The 27,181-nt window shown below is 37.5% G+C and overlaps 1 protein-coding gene across 2 annotated transcripts in view; it reads right to left on the bottom strand.

The window, feature by feature from the left end:
• Positions 1–27,181, bottom strand: part of PDE1A (phosphodiesterase 1A) — a 191,838-nt gene that overhangs the window by 147,835 nt on the left and 16,822 nt on the right. The window contains exon 1 of one of the 2 annotated variants that reach the window (XM_015868291.2): positions 15,524–15,655. The exons of the other annotated variant lie outside the window; for it this stretch is intronic. Coding sequence (XP_015723777.1) covers positions 15,524–15,525 — 2 coding nt within the window. The 5' untranslated portion in view covers positions 15,526–15,655. Of the gene's footprint in view, positions 1–15,523; positions 15,656–27,181 lie in introns of those variants that run through there. 2 annotated transcript variants of the gene reach the window in all.

Below are 27,181 nucleotides of genomic sequence, written 5' to 3'. Positions count from 1 at the left end.
ACAAAAATCAAGTGTTTCTACTCTAATAAAACAGACAGCTTCCCCAGAACATCTCCTGTTGATATAGCCTTCTTTGTTGCTTTCTGTGGTTTTCTTTTTAGCAATGCTGGATGTTAGGATATGAAAACTATTTGCTATATTATGAGCATTTTGTGATGGAAAAAAGAATGGAGGAAAATATGATGTATTAAGTCTTATTTTAACATCAACACTCAATATGTGTTCCATCAGGCATGAACAAAATGTTACCAATCCACAGGCAACATTGCTAGTCTGGTACAAGATTTTAATTAATGTAAGTTTTTATTTCGGGCTACAAAAATTTCCATTAAATGTAGTCTGTCTGAAGATTAACAGGACTTCCTCAAGATTATATGTCCTCCTTGAAGACTTGAAGGAAAGCCACTAATAATTAGTCAAAACTAATCTACTACTCCGGTACCTTACAGATAATCAGAGTGTTTATAAAAGTGGTCCAAGTAATTTACAGTGTTTAAATAATCTCAGTGGACTTTATGGAAGTAGCTTGTATTTACATATGCAGTAAGTACTTCATTTACCTCTCACCTAGAGCAAAACTTCAGTGAGCCCATATCAGTTTTAATGAATCTATAAACTAAGGTGTTCTGCTTTGGGATTTTGCTTGAGAAAGAGATCATGCAACTAAGCTCCTCCACCTGCGATAAGGCCTGACTCAACTCTCACAGAGGTATTCTGAGGCAGGAATTTTGCACGATAGGAATATCTAATGCGATCCTATTTTGAAGGAAAGATACTGCATTCTGGTAGAAAAAATAAAAAATGGGGGGAAAAGTGCTTTAATCACTAATTTTACACTTTTATTAAAAGCATGATACTTGCTTTAGGTCTAAAATTCTTGCAGGCATTTACACTAAGTGGTCAGGGCTCGAGCTAGAACTGAAGCATTTCCTTGAATAGCACTGTGACTACTCAAACACTGCATACGGCCAGAGAAAAATCTTTTCATTCAATAAACTAACAACAGTTCCTGCAACACATAGGCTATAAAGTCCTCTGCAAAAACAGCCAGCACTGCATAGCTAGAGAACAAATACAAAATTAAACAAGTGTAAAAATGAGCCTCCTCCAGCATCTTCCCCAGCAAGAGACTTTCTGAGCCAGGGTCTGCGTTCAATAGCATAGCTGCTGGGCCCCTGCTAGATTTATTCCATATGAATTTGCCTAAAACTCTGCTGAAAACACTTATTCATTATTCTCCACAACACCCAGAGGCAATCTGTTCTGCACTTCACTAACATATTACAGAAAATTTACTGTCATGTGCATGTTTTAGGTGTACCTCATGCTATAGGATCTCCCTACCTTCTTCCATTAGTGAAACATTAGATAATAATTTCCTGTACATGCTCTGTTCCATTCACACCTTAACAGTACTCACACAGAACGCGTAAGAATGACAGAGTAGCATTAACATTTTGAGGTTGTTGTCTGTTTTCCTCCTAAGAATTTCAAATGCTTCCTTTGCCTTTTCAAAACTGCTGAGCCCTGAACTGACACTTCTCAGATGACAGCTGGAGAACTGAGTCTAGGTTTGGATTCCTTCATACAAGAACGCCATTGACATTATGACATACACCTAGCAAAGGGCCACCAAGGGGTCTGGAGCTAATGACAAACAAGAACAGGCAAAGGGACATAAACCAGTTCAGCCTGGAGAAGTCTCAGAGGAGAACTTTTTGCTGCTTCGACCTACCTAGGCAAACAAGACAGAGAGGGAGCTAAGCTCCTCTGAGAGGTGCAGGAAGGAGGCAATAGACAAGAAGAAACATGAGAAACCATAGAATTCTGGGGGAAAAAACACCACAAAAGAACACTGTATCACATGTTGTTTGAAAACTGGTACTGGGGGTGGGGAAACCCAGCTTCCAGGATGGACTGGCCAAGTCCCCGAGCACCTTGACCTAGGGGCCTGGACAACATGACCTGCAGAGGGCCCCATCAACTGCAACTGGGGGTCTGGAATTCTACCAGATTCTACCAAAGTGCCAACATGGATAATGCTGCATTAGCAAAAGCTCTGCTCTGATTTGGCAATTTACATTTCCAATTACTTAGAAGTTACTTTAAAGAAGTACTTGGAATCTGCACATTTCACATTCTCTCCAATAGCAGGATGTATACTATATGATTTATTTGCAAAATTCATTGCTGCAGGATGCTATTGATTCAATTATGTCATTAAGATATTTAGCAGATTAAATATAAATAATAATGACAGCTGTTATTAATATAACAATGGATAAAAATAAAAAGGCTAGCAATTTTCAGGCTTTGGATCATAAGCATATCACCAGATGGAAAAAAACAGAATTATCTTGTTACAATATAAGATCATGGCCAGGTAGATTTAATAAAAAATACTATCAAAGAGAGAGAAAATGGAATTATGCAACCATTTTGCAATGTCTTATATACTGTTTTCACTATTAAACATTCAAGAACCATTTTGAATTATTTCTTTTATCTCGTAATGTAAGGACAGACAATGCTGTGTCAGTAATTATTTCTCTGCCTTCCTTTTACTCATTCCTTCAAAAACAGATACATATACAAGAATGAGAACAGTATGTAAGAGAAAAAGTATTGGATGTCTTAATACTCACAAATTATTGCTGAAAGGCACACACCTATAAAATCCATGGTCTTGTATGCAAAGGTACCACAAGATAAATTTTAAAGGTAATATTCAATAGCTCAAAATGTAACAGTTCATTCAGCCTAAACAAAGGCTAAAAACATTAAAAATTCAAAGTCTGGAAGAATTATCTGCTTTGTTTAAAAAACACATTTAAAAAGAAGAGACCTTAGCAAATTTAATCTGCTGCAGCTGACATCATTACTGGGCACTGATTCAAACTCCAAATTTAATTTCAGTGAAGCCTTAGGAAAAGTAATGCCTTCTGCAGATTCAGAGCCATCCAAATGACATTATCTGCTGATGACAATAAAAAGTAACTTAACCAAATATTTAATTTTAAGAAATGCTACAGAAACTGTATATATAAAAATGTATGTTGAACTGGCTAGGTAAAAGATTTTAAGCCATTGGGTGTTCCTTCCTCATGGTTTATAAGCTTCAAAGTAAGTGTCAGCACAGATTTGAATCCTTCTGAGCACATTTTTAGTTCTAGACATACATATGCTGTGTGTCACAATTCAATTACTTTGATATATTGAGACGGTGAAAATGTACTTTCTACTGCAGTGAAATATATGGCATGATGAGCAGAGCACAGAAGAGAGAAAAGAAAAATCCATGCTGGGGAACACTTATGGCATGCCCTACCTTTATGGCATTTAGCATGGTCTCACATTTGTGACAATAATAAAAGGATGATTACAAGTCGTTTTATTTATTTGACTTTTTATGGTAGATATCAAAAATGTACTTTCACCATCCCTGTTATTGACTTTGCAAAACTGTCAGGAAACTGCATGAGTTGAACATTTCTCTGTAAATTTTTATATTCCAATTTTGCTCAGAAAATGTATCTAAAAGTACGCTTGGCAGAGCACTATGTAATTTCACAAAAGACCACACTGGAATTTCTGCAGATTGACACAGCTCAAAGCATATATATATTTGCATATGCAAAAAAATATTACTTGCATGAAAAAACAATCATGTTTGTTCATACAGATTGGAATTTATTAAAATCAAATACTAACTTACATAATAGCTCAGTGATCCTTATTTGTGCATGTTTGTATAGCTCACAAAATTCCTATCAATAAAACATATGAGTATAAATTCTTTTCATTTACAATGAAACAACTACATCATATGTGTATATATATATATATATATAATTTTTTTTTTTAAAGTAAAGCTATGAAAAGCAAACACATAGAAGTGCCAGCAAGTATTAAAACCCTTCTCCATTTCATCCCCAGTTCCCTAACTCCTTCTCTCAAAGAAAAAAAATTCACTTCCCGGAGCTATTTTCATGGAAATGTTTTCCTATGCATTAGACTAGACGCAATGCAAAAAACGCTTTTGCTACTTCACTCAGAAAGTCAGGTTATTCAGCACTGTCCATGGCATTCCGGTCAATTACTGAGAAAGGACAGTGCTAATCACATAAAAATCTTCTCACGTGTTTTCTTAATTTTGCAGTTCTAGTCAATAAACATCTTCACATTAATCATAGAATCCACATAGACAATAAGGATCATCAAGTCCAACCCCAGTATTTTCCCGTCACCCTTGTTCAGTCTTCATCCATCACTGCCTAATAAAGAAAAGTGGGGAAATTTTCTTCAGTTATGAACTTTGCCAATGGCAGTAATACAGAGAAAGAGACAGGAGATGGATGTTTTAGATTTCCTCAAGAGATCAGGGAGGCGAGGAAGCCCTCGATGCTAGCTCAGACCAAGTTACAAAGGCAAGTCTCATCTACTTGATCAGAACTATTTAAATTGAGCTATAGTCTTTGCTGAAGGCAAATAAGCCCAGGAAAGTCTTCCTTCAAATTATTTTTTCAGATAACAAAGCCCAACCACATCAACCATGAAACTGTTCTGCTTTAAAAGTCGTGGACTGAAAGCTGCAAGGATTTAAAAGACAACACCACCCACCTTGTACAAGTTTGCCAAATATGGTTTTCTTGGCAGATCGAAACATGCTAAGCAGTGTTTTGTTACTTAATGAAATCCAGGACAGAGCCAAAGGGACGCAATAGTAGGCCATAAATGGACAAGTTCACCAAGGCCATTATCACAGAAGCACAGAATCGTAGAGGTTGGAAGGGACCTCTAGTGATCATTGAATCCAGCCCCCTGCCAAAGCAGGCTCACTTGTGGTTCACTTTACCCCCATTTGAAATTCAGAGCTTGTTCATACCCTGTTTTTAACAACTGAGATATTTGACATCCAATAAAACTCAGGCAAATATAAAAGGTTATAGTATGTGATAAAAGGGCAGTACCTGGCAAAAACAAAGCAGAAGAAAAGAAATGATGGACAGCTGTCACTGTGTTGCCCCACCTAGTAAGTTAACAGCAGGCCAAGTTATCAACGCCTACACAGACAACATTACATTTGGAACTGGTGTGCATATCAAGTAAGTGTGACCTTCTTAAGTTAAAAAAAAAAAAAAAGTTAAATCATTTTAATCTAGAATTTCTGATTATTCCGATTCTCTACAAGTTCTTAACAGCTAATGGCTTGCACACTAAGCAGAATGCTTTTGCTGGAAATTTTAAAATTGGACAACATCACAAGTTTCTTACAAGCAAAGGTTATTTCCCAAAGTCTGTGTAACATTTTGGCCATGTAGATAAGAACAGCAGCCTAGGAAATATATTTTGCAATGCAACAAAAGCAATGGGAAGAAAACAGTGCAAAGTTTACATTCAACAGTCTTGCTTCTGAATCAGTGTAAGTACTAATAGACCTAATATAAAGTCTGCATAAATCCATGGCATCTCACAAAATATTTGTGAGACACGCTGAGGAGCTTAAATTGAAAAGAAACAAAGGAGAATTCAGTGACAAAGAAAACAAGCAATGGGAGATAGAACCAAAATACTCATCACTCTAATCACAGTAACACAGTGATAATTTTTACCCATAATCTGTTCACTGCCAGTCACTACATAAACTGCCTTCAAAATTCTAGAAATAACATGGAATTAAGTCAAGAAAGAGTTCTCCGATGAGAATTTATGCTCTATAAATAGCTTCTAACTAGACTTGGCATTTTCCTTAAAAGCTAAGAATATGCATCAAGAATAATAACCATGAACTTACAAGACCAACAGTCATCTAAAGAAATTAAATCTTTGCATTTTATCCTCTTATTCTTTTCATTACATTGTCCTTCTCATACATGTACATTTAGGACTTAATCACACAGAAAACAGCTATTTGCTTCGAAGCCAAAAATCTGTTTGCTGAATATCAACTGTAAACAAGAAAATAAATTTGAAAACCAATATTTTGGACTTTTAATTAACCGATACAGAAAACATCTTGGAAATTTGCATAAATTACTCACAATTTCAGAAAAGCAAATTATGAAAACTGTAACTATGATTCTACTTCGTCAAAGTATTTAAGTGAATAATTTGAAATCCATGAATATCTATTTGAGGATGTTCAATCAGACAAATGCCTGTGTGAAGTTTGAATATATAGTTTGAAGAGCTGATCCAGCAGGGCGGCTCTATCTACAGCAGCTGTTTGAAGGTAACTGCTAAGAGTGCAACAAGCAGGCTGCTGTGGTATTGTTGTCTGGGAACACTGCCAGGTAAACAAAATGCTGAATCTTTGTTAGTTTCTCTTAAAAAAAAAAAGTCCACATCAGAGGTGGCTGTTGGTGGTACAGCTGAAGAGGTTGAACCTTCCCACCGATATTCTATTACATTTTGTTACCTTGGGACAAATGGCATCTGACTTGAAAGTGCTTATGAAGCAAAGGTGTGCCATCAAATTGTTCCTTGAGGAAAAAAAAAGTGGATGTGAACAAAGTGAAGGGGGGTGAGTAGTGCATTTCAGCAGTGGCAATAAAAGGTGTACCATAATCCAGACAGACATGCAAAACTGTCACACTACCAAAGAGTGCCTCTATCAGGGGTCATCCTTTTGTACTTCCTGGAACAGGGACAAACTGTAAACTGACTGCTACATTGTGACTAATAAGCTGAAGGCTTAACCCAGAGTCAGACCAGGAAAGAGGGCCTTTCTCTTGTAACACAATAATGCCAGGCCCCATTCCACTTTGAAGGCAGTGGAGCACATTGCCAATCTCAGCAGGACTGTTCCACCACAGCCACCATATAATCCAGATTTGGCATTTTCTGACCTCCATTTGTCCTGGCTGATGAAAGATGGACTGTGTAGGAAACATTTTCCTAACAACATCGTCATAGCAGCTGTGAAAGCAACAGGTCACATCCACTGGCACGCAGACTCATCATCACCATAGAAAATGCATAGCTAATAGTGGTAACTGTGCTGAAAAACAGCATTTTTCGCTGAGCTTTTTTTTCTATTATAGTGTAATTCTGCTCTTTGTAGGTGTTTTACTTTACATGGAATAAATAGGAGACATAACTTGCAGAGTAACCTACATACATGAGCTCAAGCCATTAGTGATCTGGGTCTTTAGCTAAACCTTAGATCATGGGCAGCACTGATCATATAGATCCCACTGAAGACGCTTTATATTACCCAAAGTCATTATGTGCTACACATCTTCCTGTTTTGTTCTTCTACAAAAATATCTTTACAAAATCATCCTGTTTTTGTCGCAATAAGCTTAAAACTGAGAAGAAACAGAAATGAAAAAAATCCTCAGAACTAAGTATTACAGTAAAGCTTGGAAAATATTCAACATACCTTTACTCTACCTCTTAGATTCAAAGATACTAAATGAAACGTGTTACAGACCAGCCCTGGGACACTGATATCCATGTTTATTTTAACTGAAGTGTTTCCAGTCTTTCCTTCTTCCTTACCTATAGTCTTATTTATATGAATGAATCCAAATACTAATACTGCACTAGAGAAGTGGCATAAACTGGCCTTTACAACAGCACATTCATCATATTCAAAATGTTCTTAGATATAACTCTCTTATTTAATCTTGAAGGAAGACCACAGATGGAGATACCATTTGCTCACACTATTCCAGTGCAGATTATTTAAGTAGTCAAGTTTTGTGGAACACTGTTCAATTTGCCTGAAGATAAGTAGATTTTAACATTTCCAGCAGTTAAACCTAAAAGAAGTTCCTTTTTCCTTAAATCACAGCATGGAAGTTCAAAGAATGTACAGATCAAAATCATGAAAGATTCAGTTACAACTGAAGCATAATCATCTGTATGAGATCCCTGAAGCTGCTTACAAACATACTGCAAATACACTACTGAGGTTCAATGAGAGTAAAACTTTACTACTTGCCTGACAAGTGCAAACTGAACAAGTGGATGCATCTACCAAGTGATGAAATTATACTGCAAGAAGAGAAGAGAAAGCTATTTGCTTTGTGCACAATACACAAAAATGTAACTTGAACAGGTACTTATCCTGTCCCAGCTTTAACAATGAATCCTCAAGGCAAAGCTAAAATGAGTCTCTCTCCCAAACAAATCATTAGGTTTTTGTTACCGCTAAAAGTACATAGGCAGCATTTAACTATTGTGCAAGAAGAGAAATCTGAAAAAAGAAAATACATCCTTGTACTGTAAACAGCTGCACATAGCAAAACTTAAACAAGTAAACAAAGACATATTACAAAATCATTCCCTTTTCCACCTGCTTGCAGACAACTACTTATCTGGAAAATAAAGACAAATAGCTAATGTTGCATTTTAAAGGATGTTTATGTAACAGAGCACTGGCATTTTGAGGGTTGATAGTATATTGGTTTTTGTATGAACATCACTTATTTGAATTGGTGCAAGATGTAGCTTTCTGTAAATATAAACTCAAAGCCAGTCCTAAAAGTTGCACTCCATCAGGTAATCCCAAGAAGTCTACCCGTAACCTGCAATAATTACTATTGTATTTTCTTGCACAAGGACATGTTCTGCTCAAGTCTTATTTTTAAGTCCGATTTTATTATGATGCATAGTACAGAATTCTAACGTTTGTTTTCAGTTAGTTTATTCCATCACTAAGCCATTCAAACCACTCCTCCACACCTCAAAGTATTCACTCTGGTGCACACAGCTGTGAAGCAATCTGTGGCCATGAGGAAAGTTTAAAAGCAGTATATGGCATTCTTTCTGTATCAACTTACATTCAAGAGAATGTAGCAAACCATTCCTCTTTATTTTCAGTTGCCTTTTTAAATATTACTCAAACAACTTCATAAATGGACTTCGATTTTTGACACAAACCACACTAATGAAATTCCAAGTTTAACAATTCTTTATCCTTAAATATTTGTTTTCTTGCAACTTTTATCCTGTGACAAAAGGATGGATTATGGGGAAAATGTCTTTAAGGCTAGAATTACTAGTGCCAGGAAGCTCCCTAAAACTGTTACTTGTTAGCCAATACTTTTTAGCCAGGAAAATAATATGGAAAAGAAAAAAAGAAGAGCATCACACACACTTCCTTCAGCTCTACAGCAGGAAGCCAGGCAGTAGGCAGAGTTATACACAGAGGATTTTCAAGAAAGAAAAAGTGAGAAATTTATTGCAATAGTGTCTATTATTGCCATGTAGTAATTTTAATTTCCCTTAAAGTGTATCTGATGATCATTAATGTGTACAATTTAAATCTTGTGTTGGGATGTCTCCTTAATTAGTATACAGCAACTCAGAAAAGCAGCATTGGGGGTGGGGATACCTACAAGTGAATAAAATTTGCAAAAACAATTTGTGACCAGTATACAGCTAAAACCAACCTGTCTTTTCTTAGGCAATTTAAATGCCTCTCTTTATTACAAATTAAGAGCTACTGAATCTTAGTCATGGCAGCCTACAGTTTCTCACAAGGAGACTGGAGGGGCAGCGATGATCTCTGGACTCTAGCAACAACAGAACTCAAGGGGACAGCCTGAAGCTGTGCCAGGGGAGGGTCAAGTTGGGAATCAGGAAAAGGTTATTCACCAGAACGTGGTCAGCACTGGCATAGGTTCCCCAGGGTAACAGCACAGTGCAAGACAGTGCTTCAGTTTGGGTTTTTGCTGGATCCAGGAGTTGGGCTTGATGATCCTTGTGGGTCCCTCCCAACTCCAGATATTCTGTGACTCTGTTATTCCAAATAATTTAAAAGAAAAGAGATTTTGCCTTTTTGCTTTACAGCGTTAGTGTTCTACATGCCACTCATCACTACAGAGCAATGCCCCAAGTTTTGCTGCGATGACATCTGCTATGATTTTTAAAACCACCAAACCATTTTCCCTGAGAACTCCTCAGGCATAAAAGCTATTTTCCACAATTTGTTTCCATAGATACAGCTTTTTTTTTTTTTAATTAATCGGAATGAAAGACTGAAAATTATTAAACAAATATATAATCAGAAACTAGTTAATATTCTATGCTGTGTCTGTTTAAACAGAGTCTCATCCTGAACGTATTTAATTTTGGACAGCTAAAGCAGAGTGGAGTAGCATGATGCGACCCTTTCTAAATGGAGACTTTGACATTCTGGTTCAAGATAGAAGCACAGCAGAGTTAAGACCCTGACTGCTGACCATACTGAAAAAAATAAACAAGTACTGCTTATGGGAGGAAAAAAAGCTGTCAGAGACCAAATTAAAGCATCATTTCATCCAAGTATCTGACTAAATTCAATTTTAATCACAGAAATCTAAGCAGATAGACATGAAGGGAATAGGGATCTGTCATTCTATCAAGTTAAATGGAACAGCTTTGGAAATACACATTTAAAGTAAAGGCTGCCGCATCTTTTGCGGAGACAGTGATTTCAGTTTTTTTACTCACTCTGAGTAGGACAGCGAAAAAAAACAGATGGGCTAATAATTATTACTGGCCTAAAGCTGCTGCACTGGCTTTCCAGAGCAGGCAAATTCAACCTGAAAACTTCAGAACATGCACAGAAGTGTTTGAAAAACGTTAAAGGGGTGAGAAGAGTCAGAAGTACTCAGAACTCACAGGCATTTTAAAATAAAAAAGGTTTTTTAAAGTGACTTCCACAAACCATCTGTCTCCCTCTCTCTCTCTCTTACCCTCCCTAAATAACTGAACTGGTAGTATTATCTCAAGAGTATATGCAGCATTTGGAGAAATAGAATATAGCACAGTCACATCCCAAAACAAGGAAGAAAGGAAACAGCACTAAAACTAGTTTCTAAATGTCACTTCTTTCTGAAATCAAGGAGCAAGCATGTCTTTTCATAATGTTAAGAACAGATTAGATGCCTTAAGCAACTCAGAACGGGCGAATGGTGAATTATGCACGGCTTAATAATACTACATAAATACCTGAAGCACCTTAATCTGGTCATAGAAAGAGTACCTCTATCTTTCAGTGCACAAAGTGCTTATTTGCAGAGTTCAGACAATGGAATCCACAAAAAAGAAAAAAAGGATAAAAGAAAGAATAAAAAGAGCCAGCAGTTGTTCCACAATTCTTAGAGAAGCGAGGCCTGGGAAAACTGTACTGTTTAAAGCTCTTCCAGCCACTCCCATGGGACTACAATGTCAGTTATCTTGGTGTTGCATTCACATGAGACTGGTGAAAGATACTCATGCCAAGTGTCCAGTATTGAAATATTCAACAGTATGAAATGCAACTTTAAGGTGCCACGAGGAAACAGTGGTATCACAGGTAAAAACTAATTCTACAAATTCTCTGTGCCCATCTCATATCTTAGATAGTTACAGTTATTGAAAAAAGCAGTAGGTTGTTGGCCCTACAAAAAAAAAAAAAAGAAAAGACATACACCACAGGTGATCCTAAGCAAAATGAAGCTTCATTTACATTCATAACAGAAATAATTCTGAGCTTCTTGGTGTTGATGGAGCTGTAGTGTCTGCCATGTCAGTCTGTCACACTGACAGCTGTTTTTGGTTTTTTTTTTTAATTTCTCAAGCAAGTCCATCAGCAGTGGGCAGCTATTTCTACAGCAACTCAGTGCAATTGGAGAACTGTTAGGCAATACAATGCCATCAGCTGCTTGATGTTGCTTAAGCTTATTATTCATGCTGTCTGGAGTCATCTAATTAAACACTCCAAAAAAAAAAAACAAAAAAAACACTCAATCAGGAAGCTGATGTGGAAACAAGCTGTCTTTGTGGGGGAAAAAATCCAATTCCAAGTGCAGAAGAAAATAAAATAGATGCCTCTTTTTGTTCTTTTGCAAACCTCAGTATAAAATAGAAGATGACTTTCACAGGTTTCTGAAATAGGAGTACATAATACTTAACATAATTGATAAAACTAAGTGGAAAATCATATTAGAAAACTTCAACTGCTTGCAAAAATAAAACACTGTGTTCATTTCAGAGAACCATTTCAGTTCATATCATTGCAACAATGTTAAGCTTGTCTGTACTGTACTAGTCTATAAAAAAAACAATCTTAGTAGCTTTCCTTAAGAAAATTCTTAACATAGTTTAGGGATGCAAATTACTGGTAGTTACCCTTCATTTTGGCTATCTGGAAATTTGAAAATGAATTGGTAGAGAGATAACACATTTCACACATGGGATGGCTCCTGAAGAAGAATGTCAGCAGAGCAACAAGGGCAAATGGACTAGAACTGCCTGGGATGTGATGGTTTCGTGAGAAGAAAAGAAAACACCAAACCAGTCACCTTTGTCCTTCACTTTGGCACAACAGAGCAATAAATTCAAACACAATGTTTAAAGCAAGGACTGACCAGTGAACTGAGAATTATTGTCCAATGATTCATTATTTCATCTGCTTTTTCTATGCTGTGTTGAGTATATGCACGTAGGTTTGGAAAGAGGACAGAGCCACAAATGGTACCTTGCAGAAGAATCTCTCTATGTTCAGAAGGAAATTCCTACTGATAACTTCCAGTTTACTGCTAGTTCTTAAAGGCAATGGATAACAGTTAACCACACAAAGTTGACTTGAAAAATTACAAGGGATATGAAAGTGTAAAAAATAATTAGGATTAGGATGTTGGATTCCTGAGTTTGTTTCCCTGCTTGTTCTTTTTTCAAGACTGTGGTTCCAGATAAGAAAACTATTTACAGAATACGGTAGGTCAAAGTGTTATAAAGTAACTCACTTTGACACTTCTAATCAAATGTGGAAGGATCTCTTCAGGCCTAATAAAGTTTAAAAAAATCCCGAGTGGTTCTTTATCTGAAGTATCCCAGCACTAAACTTTCCCAAAATCCTACACCGGATTCAGCCAAAAATATGGACTTACCAACCTGAGGAGGTGGGGGAAAAGATCTGGCTGCCTTTCCCTTTCAGCAAAACCATTTTTAAATGCATCTCTGAGAGCTCTTCTGAGCTAGAAAGTAATCCAGACTGCAAATATCAATTAACTTGTACAATTAAGCTTTAGCAACCCATAAGGAATCACATGGGAAGATTTTAATACACCGGAGAAGCTGAGGTTAAGTATAAGAAGTCTAAATAGGTAATAAATTGGTGAAAGGAGAGCAAAGATGGGTTTTAACCCAGGTGGGAATGCCAATCAGCAAAGATGGTCAGGATGTTAATATTTTAGTAATTACTTTTTAGTTCATATTTCATGAGTGATACTAGTTACGATCTGAAGCAAAGGAATTTATGCACATTTCACTGACAACAAAATAATTTGGCTTTTAATCTGCTAACACACAATGATAATGGTTTCAGTCTCATTTCTTTATTGTATTATTTCTTCCAGCAAAATAAATGGAAAAAACTGATGCAGTAAATCTTTTCAGACTAAACCAGTGCTAAGTCTAAACATCTACTACATTTTATTTACAAAGTTCAGAATGAATCCAGAAGGGTCCTCTGGCCTAGCAGCCTGTTGCTTTGTTCAGGGTTACACACCTCTTGTACCTCATGGTCAGCTAACAATCTTGTTCTTTTCCACACCTTCAACTGCTGGGCCATCAGCTTCTAATAGAAACATTAGTCCACAGAAGCATCGCCTTTCCTTTTTAATTATTAAATTACCTACTGTTATTACTTTGTTTTACAGCATCATGCAGTTTCTTTCCTAATGCTTACAATCAGCCTAACTTTGATTCACAAATGAATTGAAATCAGTACATGCCTGCTTTTGCACTATAGTTATTAATAAAAGCAATGCCAAAATCAGGCTGCAGGCTATTCTTCTGGAGTCAGGCCTGGTAATCTCACTCACACCCACTTTCCTTTAGTCTTGGTTCATTTTTGCCTCACATTTCCATACCTGTTTCATCCTAAAGATTACTACTCTTCTGTAAAAGAGAGTGGTGAATTTTGTTTTGCTGCTTTTTATTATCACTATTTTGATAACAAAGAGGTCTGTAGTTTGTCTGTTTTACTCTTCATCAAATTCAGCAATTATCATCATAAGTTTCCAGCCTTCTGGTGTCAAGAAAATTAAATGAAAATCCCTGCTATCAGATTCCATGGCTATCAGTTGTCTGGAAAGGAAACAATTTTATCCCTTTCAGATGCAGATATTAAAGTACTTCAGTTTTCCTTCCAGATTTAGTAATAATCATTTTCAAGCAGTCATTTCTGTTAACCACCCTGGCTTTGCTTCCACATACTGTATTATCAATGTTACTAAACACTGAAGGAAAGCGTTCATTTAGTATGAGGGAAATAATCACATTATCTTTAAATTCCAATTAGAAAATGCCTGCTAACACAGAATAAAGTCAAGCAGAAAATAACATTATTATGAGACATTTAGTTTCAGATATAGATTGCGAAGCAAATGCTGTTTCTGGTGGTGAATCCTTAAACTATCAAGAAATCATCAGGATTGGATGCTATTTAGAAGTTATTTTAGCAATTAATGAGAACACAGTACTAGGAATTGCTTTAGGGGCAAAAGAATGAGCAGAGGAGAAACAGCTATTTGGTTTCAATTAAATTGAAAGATAAAGTAACAGGAGATAAAGTCTAAAGATTTTCAATTTCAGATGTACACACTTTCATTATTAACAGAACGATTTTGAAATAAACTTTTGAGATCCAAACATGTAAAAAAAACCCTCAATATTTCCTTCGATCAATGGCTCTCAGACTCCTTTTCTGGTGAACGATCAAGCAGTAATTAAGCATGGCACAGGATTGATCTTACGTAAGGGATGCATCTACAAGACTGGCCATATGGTTGGGAAAACAGTGAGAGACAAGAGCTCCTTTTTGCATTTAACGGTTTTACTATCTGCATCTTTCTCTATGGAAAGAATATATTTACATACTTTTTAGCTGCAGTAAGTCATGAAAGTGCATATCTACACAGAAAGGTAAGTACACCCGAAGTTCTCTACCATCCGTTTACCTCTTTACCTCTGTCACCTGTAGACCTAAACAGCAACTTTAAGAATATTAATGAAGCTCTCTGCAGAAATGCAGACTATTACTGTGCATTCTTAGACCAATTTGCCTGATTTTTATTACTACAAATATGGTATTTCTAATCATTTTCCAGAGGTCTACCACTAAAGAACAGCCTGTGCGTGATGGCCAAGAGCCTGCCAGTAGCTGAGCACCTGTCCTTCCCCATCATCTCTTTGTTTAGAGAACAGCCATCAATGACAAGGACTAATTATGAAGTTGCTCTCCAGAGACAACACACAAAGAGCTGTCCAGAATCACAACAGACCTAGTCTACCAACATAGTAATGGAGCCCAGGCCAACTCATTACTCACTGTGTACAGAAAAGGAAATAACAGTCCTGTGACTATCTGAAGGTCCTCCATCTGAAGATAAGCCTGTACCCATGCTGTGAGTGCACTGAATTAGACAGAAGAGAATATGAAGATCTTTCAGCAGTGATGGACAAAGCCACCATAAAGGGCAGGTCCTGTCCCTGTATCATCATGTCTGACAATACTAAAGGCAAAGCTAAAAGTCATACTTACATCAAAAATGGCTCACTAAAGCAGCAATTTCACCAGTCTTGAATTTAGGATAGAAAGAAGATAGACCACAGCCCACAGTATGAGATGAGAAGATGGGAGCGGTAGAGGTGAAGTGCTCTCTAACAGCAGGAGTCCCTGAAAACATTCTGTCTGACTCATTTGGAATCATTCTTAAGCTGAGCAGAGAAAACTGAGTCATAGATGACTCATCCATTTACCAGATGGGAGGAAAGCATATATGAAATTTGGGACTGCCACTTGCTGCACAGTGTATCATGAGCTGCCACTGCTTGAGCCGTGAGTCAGCTTCTCCGCCACAAAACAGGGAAAACACAGAGCACTGCATGCAGAAGCAATGCACATTTCAACTTGCTGGCTGGTGCCCTCACTGAAGTGTACCACAAAAGGTGTACAGAGGTGTTTACAACATGCTGCTGCTGAACAAGCACAAATATTTACTGGTCTTACCTATATCACAGCTAACAACTTTTACACAGTTGAAACAGGTAGCAGAAAAATCATTTTGTCACACTTGCTATGTTGCAGATAGCTTCTTAACCATTAAATACATAGAAGCATTTTGCAACCAAAGCAAAAATGCTCATTAGAAGGTGGGAAGCAATGCCAGAAATTTGTAACCTCTCCCCTGCTGTTCTAACAGAAATAAAAAAAAATCAAGGCAGAGACAAGGCAATAGGTTCATTTTCAGTGGTACTAGTCAAGTTTTGGAATTATGTACTTCACCTTTAATATCAGAAATCTCAGATAATAGAAGGACTTCAGGCTGTAGATTTACATCAATCTCTTAATTTGACTGCACATTTTCTGCACTGAAAGCCTCTTTGAGCTGCCTGTGTACATACTGAAAAGATCATAACATCCAATTTAATCCCTGAATCACTAAGCAGTTTGCTCTTGAGACTGGAACGCTATAAATCAGCTTCAAATTGACATTTAAAAATACCTCTTGATTCTGGTCTGACATCCAGCAATTCAAGATTAGTCAAAGGCCCATCAGCCTTGTACTATTTTTTTTTTTACTCACTGATGTCATAAGCTTCTCAGTCAGATGTATCTGTAAAAACTTCTGTTTGTTAGACTCAGGCCCAAGCATTCCAGACTACCACCCGAGTAACTGCACCAGCATCCTCAGCAGTGGGTTATTTTGAGGCTTTCGCAGAACAACACAAGTTTGACACATACCTGACCCAGGTGCTAAAGGTACATCTTGGGAATTAAAAGTATTTGGGATCCAGGGTGTGATAGGTGCTGGTTTAGGCCAGAATTCCAACTGCAGTTCATTGCGGGCACAGTTCACTGTGGGTATGTCCTTCTAGTCATGGTATGGTTACCCTATTGTAAATATTAAAGGGATTTTTATCATTCCAGTCCAAACCTCCACATCGTGACTTGTCACAGCCACAGTAATCAGCTTAGCATGGGTTCTGGTATCACCTAAAGTACTGTAAGACTTGGGAGTTATTTACAAGAAATCTTTATGCATTACCTGATATAACTGTCATGGTCTGCATTAGCAGTCAAGTAAATCTAGCTACTCACGTTTTCAGGTTGCAAGGAAAATTAAAATTACAATTTCTGCTGGTCAATAACACCAAATAATGTTGCATATATTTAGTCAAGTGCAAACTACTTCCTAAGGAAGGTCAACACTGTTACACAACATTTTTACCTTCTTTCCACAGAACACATGCAGTAAACCGGTATTTGTATGTATTAGTTCCTTTGATGGCACAACAACATAGCTATAAAGCAGTGGGTTTCCTTACATGAAAGCAACCTCCCCCCCTCCCTCCACATGGTACCAGCCTGCCATCTAACACAAGAATCAACACCTATCAAACAATGCGCATATGATAATTTAAAGGAAGATATTAAAGAGCATGAAACAAAAAATTATTCTGCTTGAAAAAGATTCCATGTACCAACACTTGAAGCAGAAATATTGCTTCTACTTTACATTTAATAAATAATGTTTGATGCCCAGAAATACATTAACATTATCACTGAAGAGCCTTCCCCAGCCTTTCTTCTATGGGGATAAATCCACACTAGAGATTTCCATGCTAAATATTTTAAAATATTTAAGTAAAACTTGATTCAAGTCAACTCTCCATTGTCTGAATGTATTTGCTCATCATGCACAGGAAAAAAAAAAAAAAAGTTCTCCATTCAGAACAACAATTATGTTAAGAAAAAAACAAAACTATTCACTTTCATTGTTGAAAGAATACTTTGAACTTGCTAGAGTTCTCTCCATCCATGTCTTTGGGAGATGGATTTTTTTTTTCCTGTATATACAACTGCAAATCTGAAGCCTGAATTTCAGTTAAGTCATCCCCCACTTTCTTGTGGTGGCTAATTTCAAAAATATAATATTCAATATGGGAAGAAATAACTACAGCTACGGTGCTCAAACACAGCAACCTTGATCAGAAACTTCCATGTAACTCCTTAAAAACTACCCAGCCAGGTTGATTTTGGTCTTTCATTCAAAGTCTTTCTGGACGGGGACCCACAAAGAGATAGAGAAATGTGATATTCATGGATCATTCTTGTCAAAAATATGTACCAAGCAAATTGAGACAGATGGCCCCAAGCTTTCATTCAGTGCTTCAACTCTTTTCTATACAGATACTGTCTTCCCCCCCCCCCCCTCTTTGCCCCCCACAAAAGACTGAGAAGCAAACAACACATACAAATAGTCTGCCTTTATTGGCTACTAGCTGCCTTGTGACTCGGGAAACGCACACCACTGAAGACTTTTATTCAGCCTTCATTTTAAGCAATAAGGTCTCTCTAATTTAAGTACGCTTAACAGTCTACTCCTGAAGTATCCAGAAGTACAGGGTCTTATTAAAGTGCAGAGTCTGAGAGCAAGAATTCTATAAGGTACTGGTTTATTGCTCTCTCATTGATCCCTACTTGCAAATCAATTACACTGCTTGGTGCCTTATCTTTATCTATGAAAGACTTAGATTCAAGAATTTCAGAATCCACATGTAACTCTTGGGAATGAAGTATGAGAATAAACATGCTTTTGAAGTGTAAGTTTTGCAAATAGAGATTTACAGAAACCGTTGTAATTACCATTAATTTCTCTTTGACTGCTAAAAACAGTAGATTAACAAAATCTTAAAGATTCACTGACAGACAACACTTATTTGACAAAAGTGACACCTCTAAAAGAACAGTGATCAGAAACTCCTGAAAGAATTGAAGCTTGAGTTTGACTGTTCTCCCACAGAAGACAAGCCAATAATTACTGAATTTTCCTCACTTTCAATTTGAGGCATGAGTGGTTGCAACCTGCTTTAAAGTTCCTCTTTAAGTTTCCTTGAAGAGTGGAGTAGGTTTCACCATAGAATAGGTACCATAAAGCCTGACAGTGGGAGCCAAATTGTCTACTGTAGCTATCTGGAATGAGCATGTGCTGCTCAGATTAAATGCAGTCCTTCATACAGCCAGAGAAGATATGTAAAGTTACAGAGGATCTAAGGTCTCCTACTGTTGATAATGACTCATATCCTGTATTTTTCACATAAGACAGCAAGTTCCAGCTATTTTTGGTACAACCCATTAAAAATTTCTTTTCATGAAGAAAAAATGCTGTCAGCTGCCATTCAGAAGTTGAAGTAGGAGGCCAACTAGCATGCTACAGAAATTATCAGAGAAAAATACTATAATCACAAAAGAGCCAAATGTTTCCTCTTCAGCCCTTTGAGATAGCAGATGCCTAGTCATAAGCAGAATCTTTTTTCTTAAGATTTTGCTCATACACAGATCACCATAGGGGGGAAAAAAGTACAGAAAAATGTGGTACAACCGATTTCCATCTATACCATTCTATCCTATATATTCTCATGGATATATCAACTCCTCCCCACATACTGCCCCCAAAACACAGAATGAAAGTGGATATGCCTTCCCTGCTCTTGTACTGGATGGCAAAGGAGCACTGTGTGTACACTGTGTGTACATGCACTTGCCTGCTGCTGATTCATGCTCTGTTCAACATCTTCCACACAAAAGGGAGAGTACTCTTTAAAGGCAAAGCTATGGTTTAGGGTAGTTTTATTAAAGCTTTACCAGTCTGATCAAAGAATTACTATTTGTCTCATCAAAATGTGATATTAACATTAATAGTTCAAATCCTACTAAGTCAGAGCAGGTATATACAAGCTCTCTGCTGTTTGCTTTTTTTCCTGGTGTTATGATCAGCCTTATACTACCCCTTTGGGTCACATCTGCATAGGGGGAAGTTATGGTGAGATTTCAGTGTCTCAAATCTTCACAGGGAGGAACAGTGGAGGAGAGGTGATGTGGTTTACAGTGAGGCAATGTGGGTGGCAATGGAGTCTCCTTTCAGCAAGATGGTTTCTTACTCCTCAATCTATAGGTCATTTGGGACTATTTTTATTTTTTCTAACAAATGTTTGCACCTTTTTCACTATTAGACTAGAAGTCTACCTTATATCTAAATTCACCAAATACATTGTATTTCACATGTATCAGCTATTTGTTCTTTTTTACACTTACAACCAGTCTTCTCTGCTTTCAAGTACCAGTAGCAGAATTCTGACTGTCTCCAGTACAGTCTTGCACTGCTACTTTCAAGGTTTCTGTTAACATTCAGTGCCTGGTCTGAAAGGGCTCCTTGCACATCACATACAACAGATGTCATGTATGCTTCACTGTGTTATTTTGCAGGCAAAAACACTGCAGCTTGAGACACCTTACAGCACATTTGCTGGTCATTAGGAATGAACTGAAAACCCATCTGAGTATTCACTAGTATCATTGTTTTAAAGCTAGACATCATGGCAATAGCAAATATCCCACCAACAGTGCTGGCAGATGAGAAAATATTAAAGCTCAAAATTACACAGATTATCACATGCACCTGCAGAGTTTGACAGTGAAGTTTATGTATTTACTTCAGTAATCAGCAACACAGGAAGACAGAAATACAACCATTTCTGTTGGAGCCAAGACAAGTGTAGAGTGCAAGGCTTACGCAAACACAACTAAATGAACAATCACTACTCATTCTATAGTCACACAATGTACTTCACAGTATTACATATGAAGAGCCTCAAATTTGGCATGGCCAGCTTCCAGGAGACATTCATTTGTGGCATGGCAGAAACCCTAAAATAACCATACTATTTGTCAGACTTGCACCAGACTTTGACAGAGGGCTAGAACATTGGTCTCTCCCTCCTGAAAATCAGACGCCCATTTCTGACTGCTGCCACGTGCAAAGGATTTGTGACATTGCTAAAGCTCTAAATGATCATTCCTTCACAACAATCAAGCCTGTCACCATTGTCAGGATTCCATAATAATAATTTGGCTATACGTCAAGCACATCCTTCAGCAGTCCACCCAAGCATGCGTCTAATACTAGCCAAAGTGAACAAAGAAGCTAGCTGCTGTCCCCAACACACACAGCTTCAGCAGAGCTTTCAGTTCCATTTCTCAGAGTTTGAAAACAAAGTAACTGCATGTCACACTTAAACAGCACACCAAAAAACAAGTAGTACACTGGTGGGTTTGTGGACTGTGAACCACATAAACAAGAGCTAACTAGGGCTTACACACTACGCCAAGTACTTTCTGTGCCAAATATCTAAACCAGGCATTCCAAGGAGCACTCCCAAAAAAGCCTTTTTCTCTTCTCCCAGTTTCTAGTAAATCAAAGATAAGTGTAGTTTGAAATTGCGTGAAATCTTATAAAAATCACATCTTGAAGCTCTTAGCAAATCCATAATGAAGTTGGTAAAGAATGGAAGTCTTTATTATCAAACTATACACAGAATCAATAGTTAGGTCAAGAGTCAGAAATGAAGTTCATTACATCTATTGTATATCTTCTTATGTGTTTTTAAATTCTACAGCACATATTTGATGATATTTAAGCTCTTTTCCAAGCAGGTGATTCTATATAATGTTAGGTCAAGACTAGACAAACTCCTAATGGGTCTTGAGGGTAATCAAGAAGTTGACTCTTGGAATGATAGCTAATTTTCCAAAGGATACAGCAAACACTCTTTCAGAAACAATACCAAGCTACGCTCTTCAAAGAAATAACAACTTAGATTCCAGCAGTCAAAAAATAGGGGGGGGGGAGGGGGGGGAAACAAAACAAAAAACAGTTAAATAAGAACTAAGCTGTAGCAACTTAAAATAAAAGCTGTTATTGCTGTTTAATTTCAGTTGTGAACCAACAATTTAGTGGTTTATTTAAAAGGTTAAAAGAAATTTCTAGGTAAAAGTGCTGGCTTTTGCACTGTGCAAGTAGAATATTAAATTTTAATTGATTCCTTGTTTTTTCAGTTATAATTTGACAGATTTATTGTATCCAGATGCTATACACTGTTCATATTTCACTACAGATACAACACAGCTCCCAGCTGTACCATTTTGTAGACTTCAAAGTAGTCCCTGATTGCTGGGGGATGGTTTACAAAATCAAAATAGTCCTTTAAAAATATCATCATGCAGTAAATTTTACAAGGACTGAGCTTCAGTTGTGTAGGAAATCAGGTGCTAGGAGACTTGAGAATAACACTTATCTCCCCATAGTATTGTACTGCCACCATCATTCCCACTGGAGTCAACAGGAACTGTGTGAAAAATCAATAGAAGGGCATTATCCTCTGATTAAATCTCTTGGAGATGATGTATATAGTAAAAGAAAGAAAACAAAACACATCCTTTAAGATCAGTATAAATACAGTCCAGTATCAGAATTACCATTCTCTTGCTGCAGAAATACTTGCACAGAGTTGAGGCTGGAATGGACTCCTGAGAGCACCCACCAGCCCCCCGGGTGGATAGGAGATGTCACCACTTTGCTATGGGGCCCAAAAGACAGCTACTCCATGAGCATAAAGCATATGCATTGCTTTAATCTATAAAGATATGCAAATGAAAACTGCAAATGATAGGACAAAGTAGAAAATGACAACAGGTAAGAAAGGGTTAATTTTTCTGGCTTAGAACTAAGATTATCCACATCAAAATCAGCAATGAAAGTAAAGAGAAAGTAAAGAGAAAGGCAACTGCACTAACGTGGAAGTCAATTCTCAGGTCCAGCTGTCCATGCATTCCTGTTTCTGCTACTGAGTGAGATTCTCAACTGTGGAATAGCCACAAATGGAAAGTCTTCCTAAACCTGGATTCTTGCAGTCCCATTGTGGAGAAGAACTGATCAACAAGAGAGCCAAATAAAATGAAGTTGGAATACATACACCTTCCAATTAGAGTAATTCAGGTCAAAAAGAGGTCTTTAGTCCCACTTCCCGCTCAAAGCGGGGTCAGCTGTGAGGCCAGATTGCTCAGGCCTGTCACCAGCTCAATTTTGTAAAAGTTAAATCTGCACGAGGCTCCTCTGAGGTGCACATATATCAGCACAGAGCCTGGAAAATCGCCAGCGTTCCTGATTTAAAGTCTACTGCTGAACTGGAAAAATATGTTGAAACTGCCAGCACTGAGGTCAACAAAACACTTGAGGATTCAAGATGCTTCTGAATTACTATGAAACTTCCTGGATTGTGGTTACAGAATATGAATATGAAACAATGAATCCCAATCAATTTGTGCACAATGCTGGAACCCATATCACTGTGAGATGGATTTCAAATACCAGTTCTGTGCTTTAAAGAATTCCAGCTTGTATCATAACAAGAAACTTTATTACAGCAACAAAGCAATTTATGTAGCTTAGACTTAAAGACAGTTTCTAGCTCCAAATAGCTGTACAGTTTAGCCCACAGGGGCTCTTCAGCCTATTGCTCTCCTGCCCCACCAGCAAAGTAATTACACAAAAGCAAACCTTGCCTAAATTGCGTGTTTGACCAAAGCATTTTTAGCATGAGAGGAACATCAGGTGAAAACAAGGAATGGAACAGAGATGTTCCACCCAAGGCCAGAAGTGCTCCTGCTTCTGGCCAGATCATTCTGGAAACATACAACAAAATGGTTGCACAACATCTGTGAATCCTACCACACCCCCGTATCCTACCAAAGGGTAATTGCAACAGCTTCACATTTGGAAAAAATTTTGTCAGCAGGGTCAGAAACTAGTCAAGAAACATTCAAGATCCTCCAGAAACTACAAAGGATTACAATAGCCCCAGCATGAAAAAACAGATAGCATCTCAGTGTTTGCAGAATCACTAAGGAAGAAAAACAAGTGATAAAACTGTTTCAACAACAACAAAAGTAATACATAAAAATCATGCCCCACTGCTTTTTTTCCAGATGATGGGTCTTCTAACACAATTTACCCAAGGTATTAATAGTGGCGAGCACATAGTTCGCTTAAAACTTCCGTATCTGTTTGTTCTTCATTCAGTGCAGTGAATGAAGACCAGAGTTTGCATCCCAGAGTTGCCAACCCCCAACTGACACAGCCAGGAAACAAGGCCTTCTGTTGGTTGCAAGACACACATCACACTCAGCAGAGCTAAGATCAAGGAATTCAAGCATGGTTCATAGGACAGAAGCAACATTGTCTTGTCACCCCAAAGTGCACTGAGTGGACACAGGAGGGCAGAATCTGTTTTATCAGATTCAGGACCCTAAAGAGCTGCTGTGCCAACACACAGGTGCTGCTGATCTCACAGAGCTGCAGCTAACAAACAGTTCCTGTATGGAGGTTCATCACCCCTGCCTAAATCCTCATAAAGAAAACCATATGTCTCAACAATCAGATAATTAAAACAGTAAGTTCCTTATTGTGCCTAATATTTTAGCAGGAAATTTCTTTCACTCTCAACAGTGTTCTGTGTTAGAGCATCTCTAACAACACATTTTGAAATTCAAGGGCTTTTGTTGCTGTGCTAGATCAAAACTAAAATTATTTCAGTGTTATTTGAAATGACTGTTTGAGCCAGGGCCCTCACATTTGGAAGAAGGATATTCAGGGTAAAATTACCTATCTGCCAGAGCAAGGAGGGTCATAAAAACAGTCTGAATCAAAGGGAGCAGAATTTGAACTCAAGCCTTGAGGCATCACACAGTCATCTAGTACAGCTTTATTTCAGCTAAGCAGCTGCTATCTGCATTTACCCAAACATTTTCTTTCATGTCTGTTGTCTTGTACTAATTTGTTGATCTCTGGAGTTAATCACAGAATGGCCCAGGTTAGAAGGGACTTCAAAGATCATGAATCTCCAACCATCCTACCACAGGTAGGGTCTCCAGACTCCACATTTAATAGTAGACCAGGCTGCCTAGGACCCAATTCAACCTGGCCTTGAACACCTTCATGGACAAGGCATCCAATATTAACATTTTGAACACAGTCATAACATGTGATGTCAGGTCTCTGTTGATATTGATGTAATTTAGAAACATCCATTTTAACACAATCTTCCCATTCTTGCTGCCTTTAGGATGATTTCTGTTCTTAAATATAGTGCAACTTAGTTCTGAATTGACTTCTTACGTAAAAACTTCATCTTTCCATCTCACATGCAGCAAGACTGCAAAAAAAAAAAAATTATAATTGCCAACTCTAAAATTAGCAATGCATGCTTCTTTCCTACAAACAGCGTTGACAATGCAATGCACAACTTTTCGGCTCATTTGGTAACTGCAGCTGACTGTTCAACTCCTACTGCAGGTCCAGTGTGTCCGCGCTACCTGAAGGTTTCAGAGAGTAAATTTTCTGCTGTTGCCATATGCTGGGATAGTGTAAGGCAGCTCAGACACGGGGCACTTAGGCACACTTACAAGCTGTAGTTTAGCTGTTATGATGCAAAATTTCTACTAAAAAGCTGCTAACTCGCTGTTCAAACTAACTTCTCAAGCCCTTAAGATATCTTAAAGAATGAGGTAATACTGGTAACATTCATAATCGCTCTCATTAGGGATCATGCAGGTAGGCAAAGGAATGAGAATAACCCATGAGTGCACTGCAGCTCTTTTGATACTAAACTACCCTCCCATCAAAACACTTTTTTGTATCACCACCCAGAAACACACTAAAAATTAAGTTTTTTTTTTAAAAAAAGAAAGCACTAAATATTTCTTGCAAAACATGCCATAAGCTTTTCTCTTCAGATGTATGAAGCAGGAAGGGCACATTTTTAGTAGCACTGTGAAATTCATGACTAACAGAGAGTAAAAGCAAATGTTTTGTGAAGTTTGAGAATACGCCATGCAAATAACCTTTCTGTTTTCCAAGTAGTAAAGCTGTAAAAACACTTGAACTGTATAACTTTTGGCAATGACCGCCTCTAAAGTTCCTGCATTTAATCATCAACATGATGCTTCTCATACTTTCTTTTGTTGTACTGGTGTTTCGTTATTTGTTTTTCCTGGTATAAAAATTCTCCAATTCTAATGAAAATATTCATAACTTTGTCTTCTAAAACGTCTTTCTTCCTTCTCCTTCCCCTTAAAAATACACAAAGCTCACATTAATCCCAAAACTAGAAAACTGATAATATCTAATGGGGAGAGTATAAAGCAGGAACATAGGAGAAATACATCCTGAAACAAAACAATCTAAGATTCACTTACAAGCAGGTTCCAAATGTTTGGATTTTATCCCACATCTTTTCAGTTGATTGTGTCTAACTGTTTATATACCCAAAAACAAGAACAGAAACAGCATCTAGCAATAACTGTTATCAATGAACTATGCGTATTTCACATAGGCTGGTGATGAATCATGTAGTTCATAAAAATGTTGTTACATATAAAGGATTAAGGATTTCTTGCTTAAAAGGATTATCATTATCTACATGAAGTACTGCATTACAAATACTGCCTGAAAACAAGAGTACCTAAGGCTCCTACAGTTAAATTGAGGCCCTATTATTCATTCTGCCTACCAAAACATAAGAATGTCTCTCACTCTCTAAAAAAGGAAAAATATATGCCCCTGAGTAAGCTCGTATTATAAGGATACATAAATTGAATGAATTATGGATTTGGCAAAGAATCAGGAAGTCTTAAGAGGATTTCCAAGCAACAATAAATTGCTAGTTAAAGAAAGCAAGTCACATACAGGCATCACTTGCATGTTTTGATAGAACAAAGATAGTAAATACTTCCATTATTGTAGCATTTGCTTCTTTTTCAGCCTTTTTATTTTTTAAAACTTGGAATTCAGTTCTGCCTACATTCTGTCACTTAAAGATGAAGGCTTCCCTTAAACATTCCAACCTTTTCACTTACAAAAAAAAAAAAAAATAGGTTCTAAAAACAAATATTAACTTGGTAAATGCTTTATTGAGCATACAATCAGAAAATACCCTTGACTTTAGCAACAAAAATAAACCTTTCAGCTCCTGCTTCCCCTGTGAAAGCAGCATCCCAGAAAAGGAGTAAGCAGCTCTGGCAGACATTGCACCTACTGCAAGAGAGCATCTGCAAGCTGACACCACAGAGCAGCAGGCATTTGGTAACTCATTGCTACAGAAGGCAGCAGTTCTTCACTTCCAGACCAGCTCCATCACACATCTGGCCACATGTTTGTGAGATCAGATGCAGCACTTCTCTGAAGATATGTTCAGGAGGTTGACAGGTAACACTCTGCATGCTGGTATTGACTAATAAACCCGTCTGCTCTAAAACATACCTCTTGCTTGGACCTATTACCTTCAAAGGTTACTGCTAAGT

The sequence above is a fragment of the Coturnix japonica genome, chromosome 7 (genome assembly GCF_001577835.2).
Source record: "Coturnix japonica isolate 7356 chromosome 7, Coturnix japonica 2.1, whole genome shotgun sequence".
NCBI lineage: Eukaryota > Metazoa > Chordata > Aves > Galliformes > Phasianidae > Coturnix > Coturnix japonica.
The sequence above is the reverse complement of the archived record's forward strand: the minus strand, read 5'-3'. Positions and strand labels throughout refer to the sequence as shown.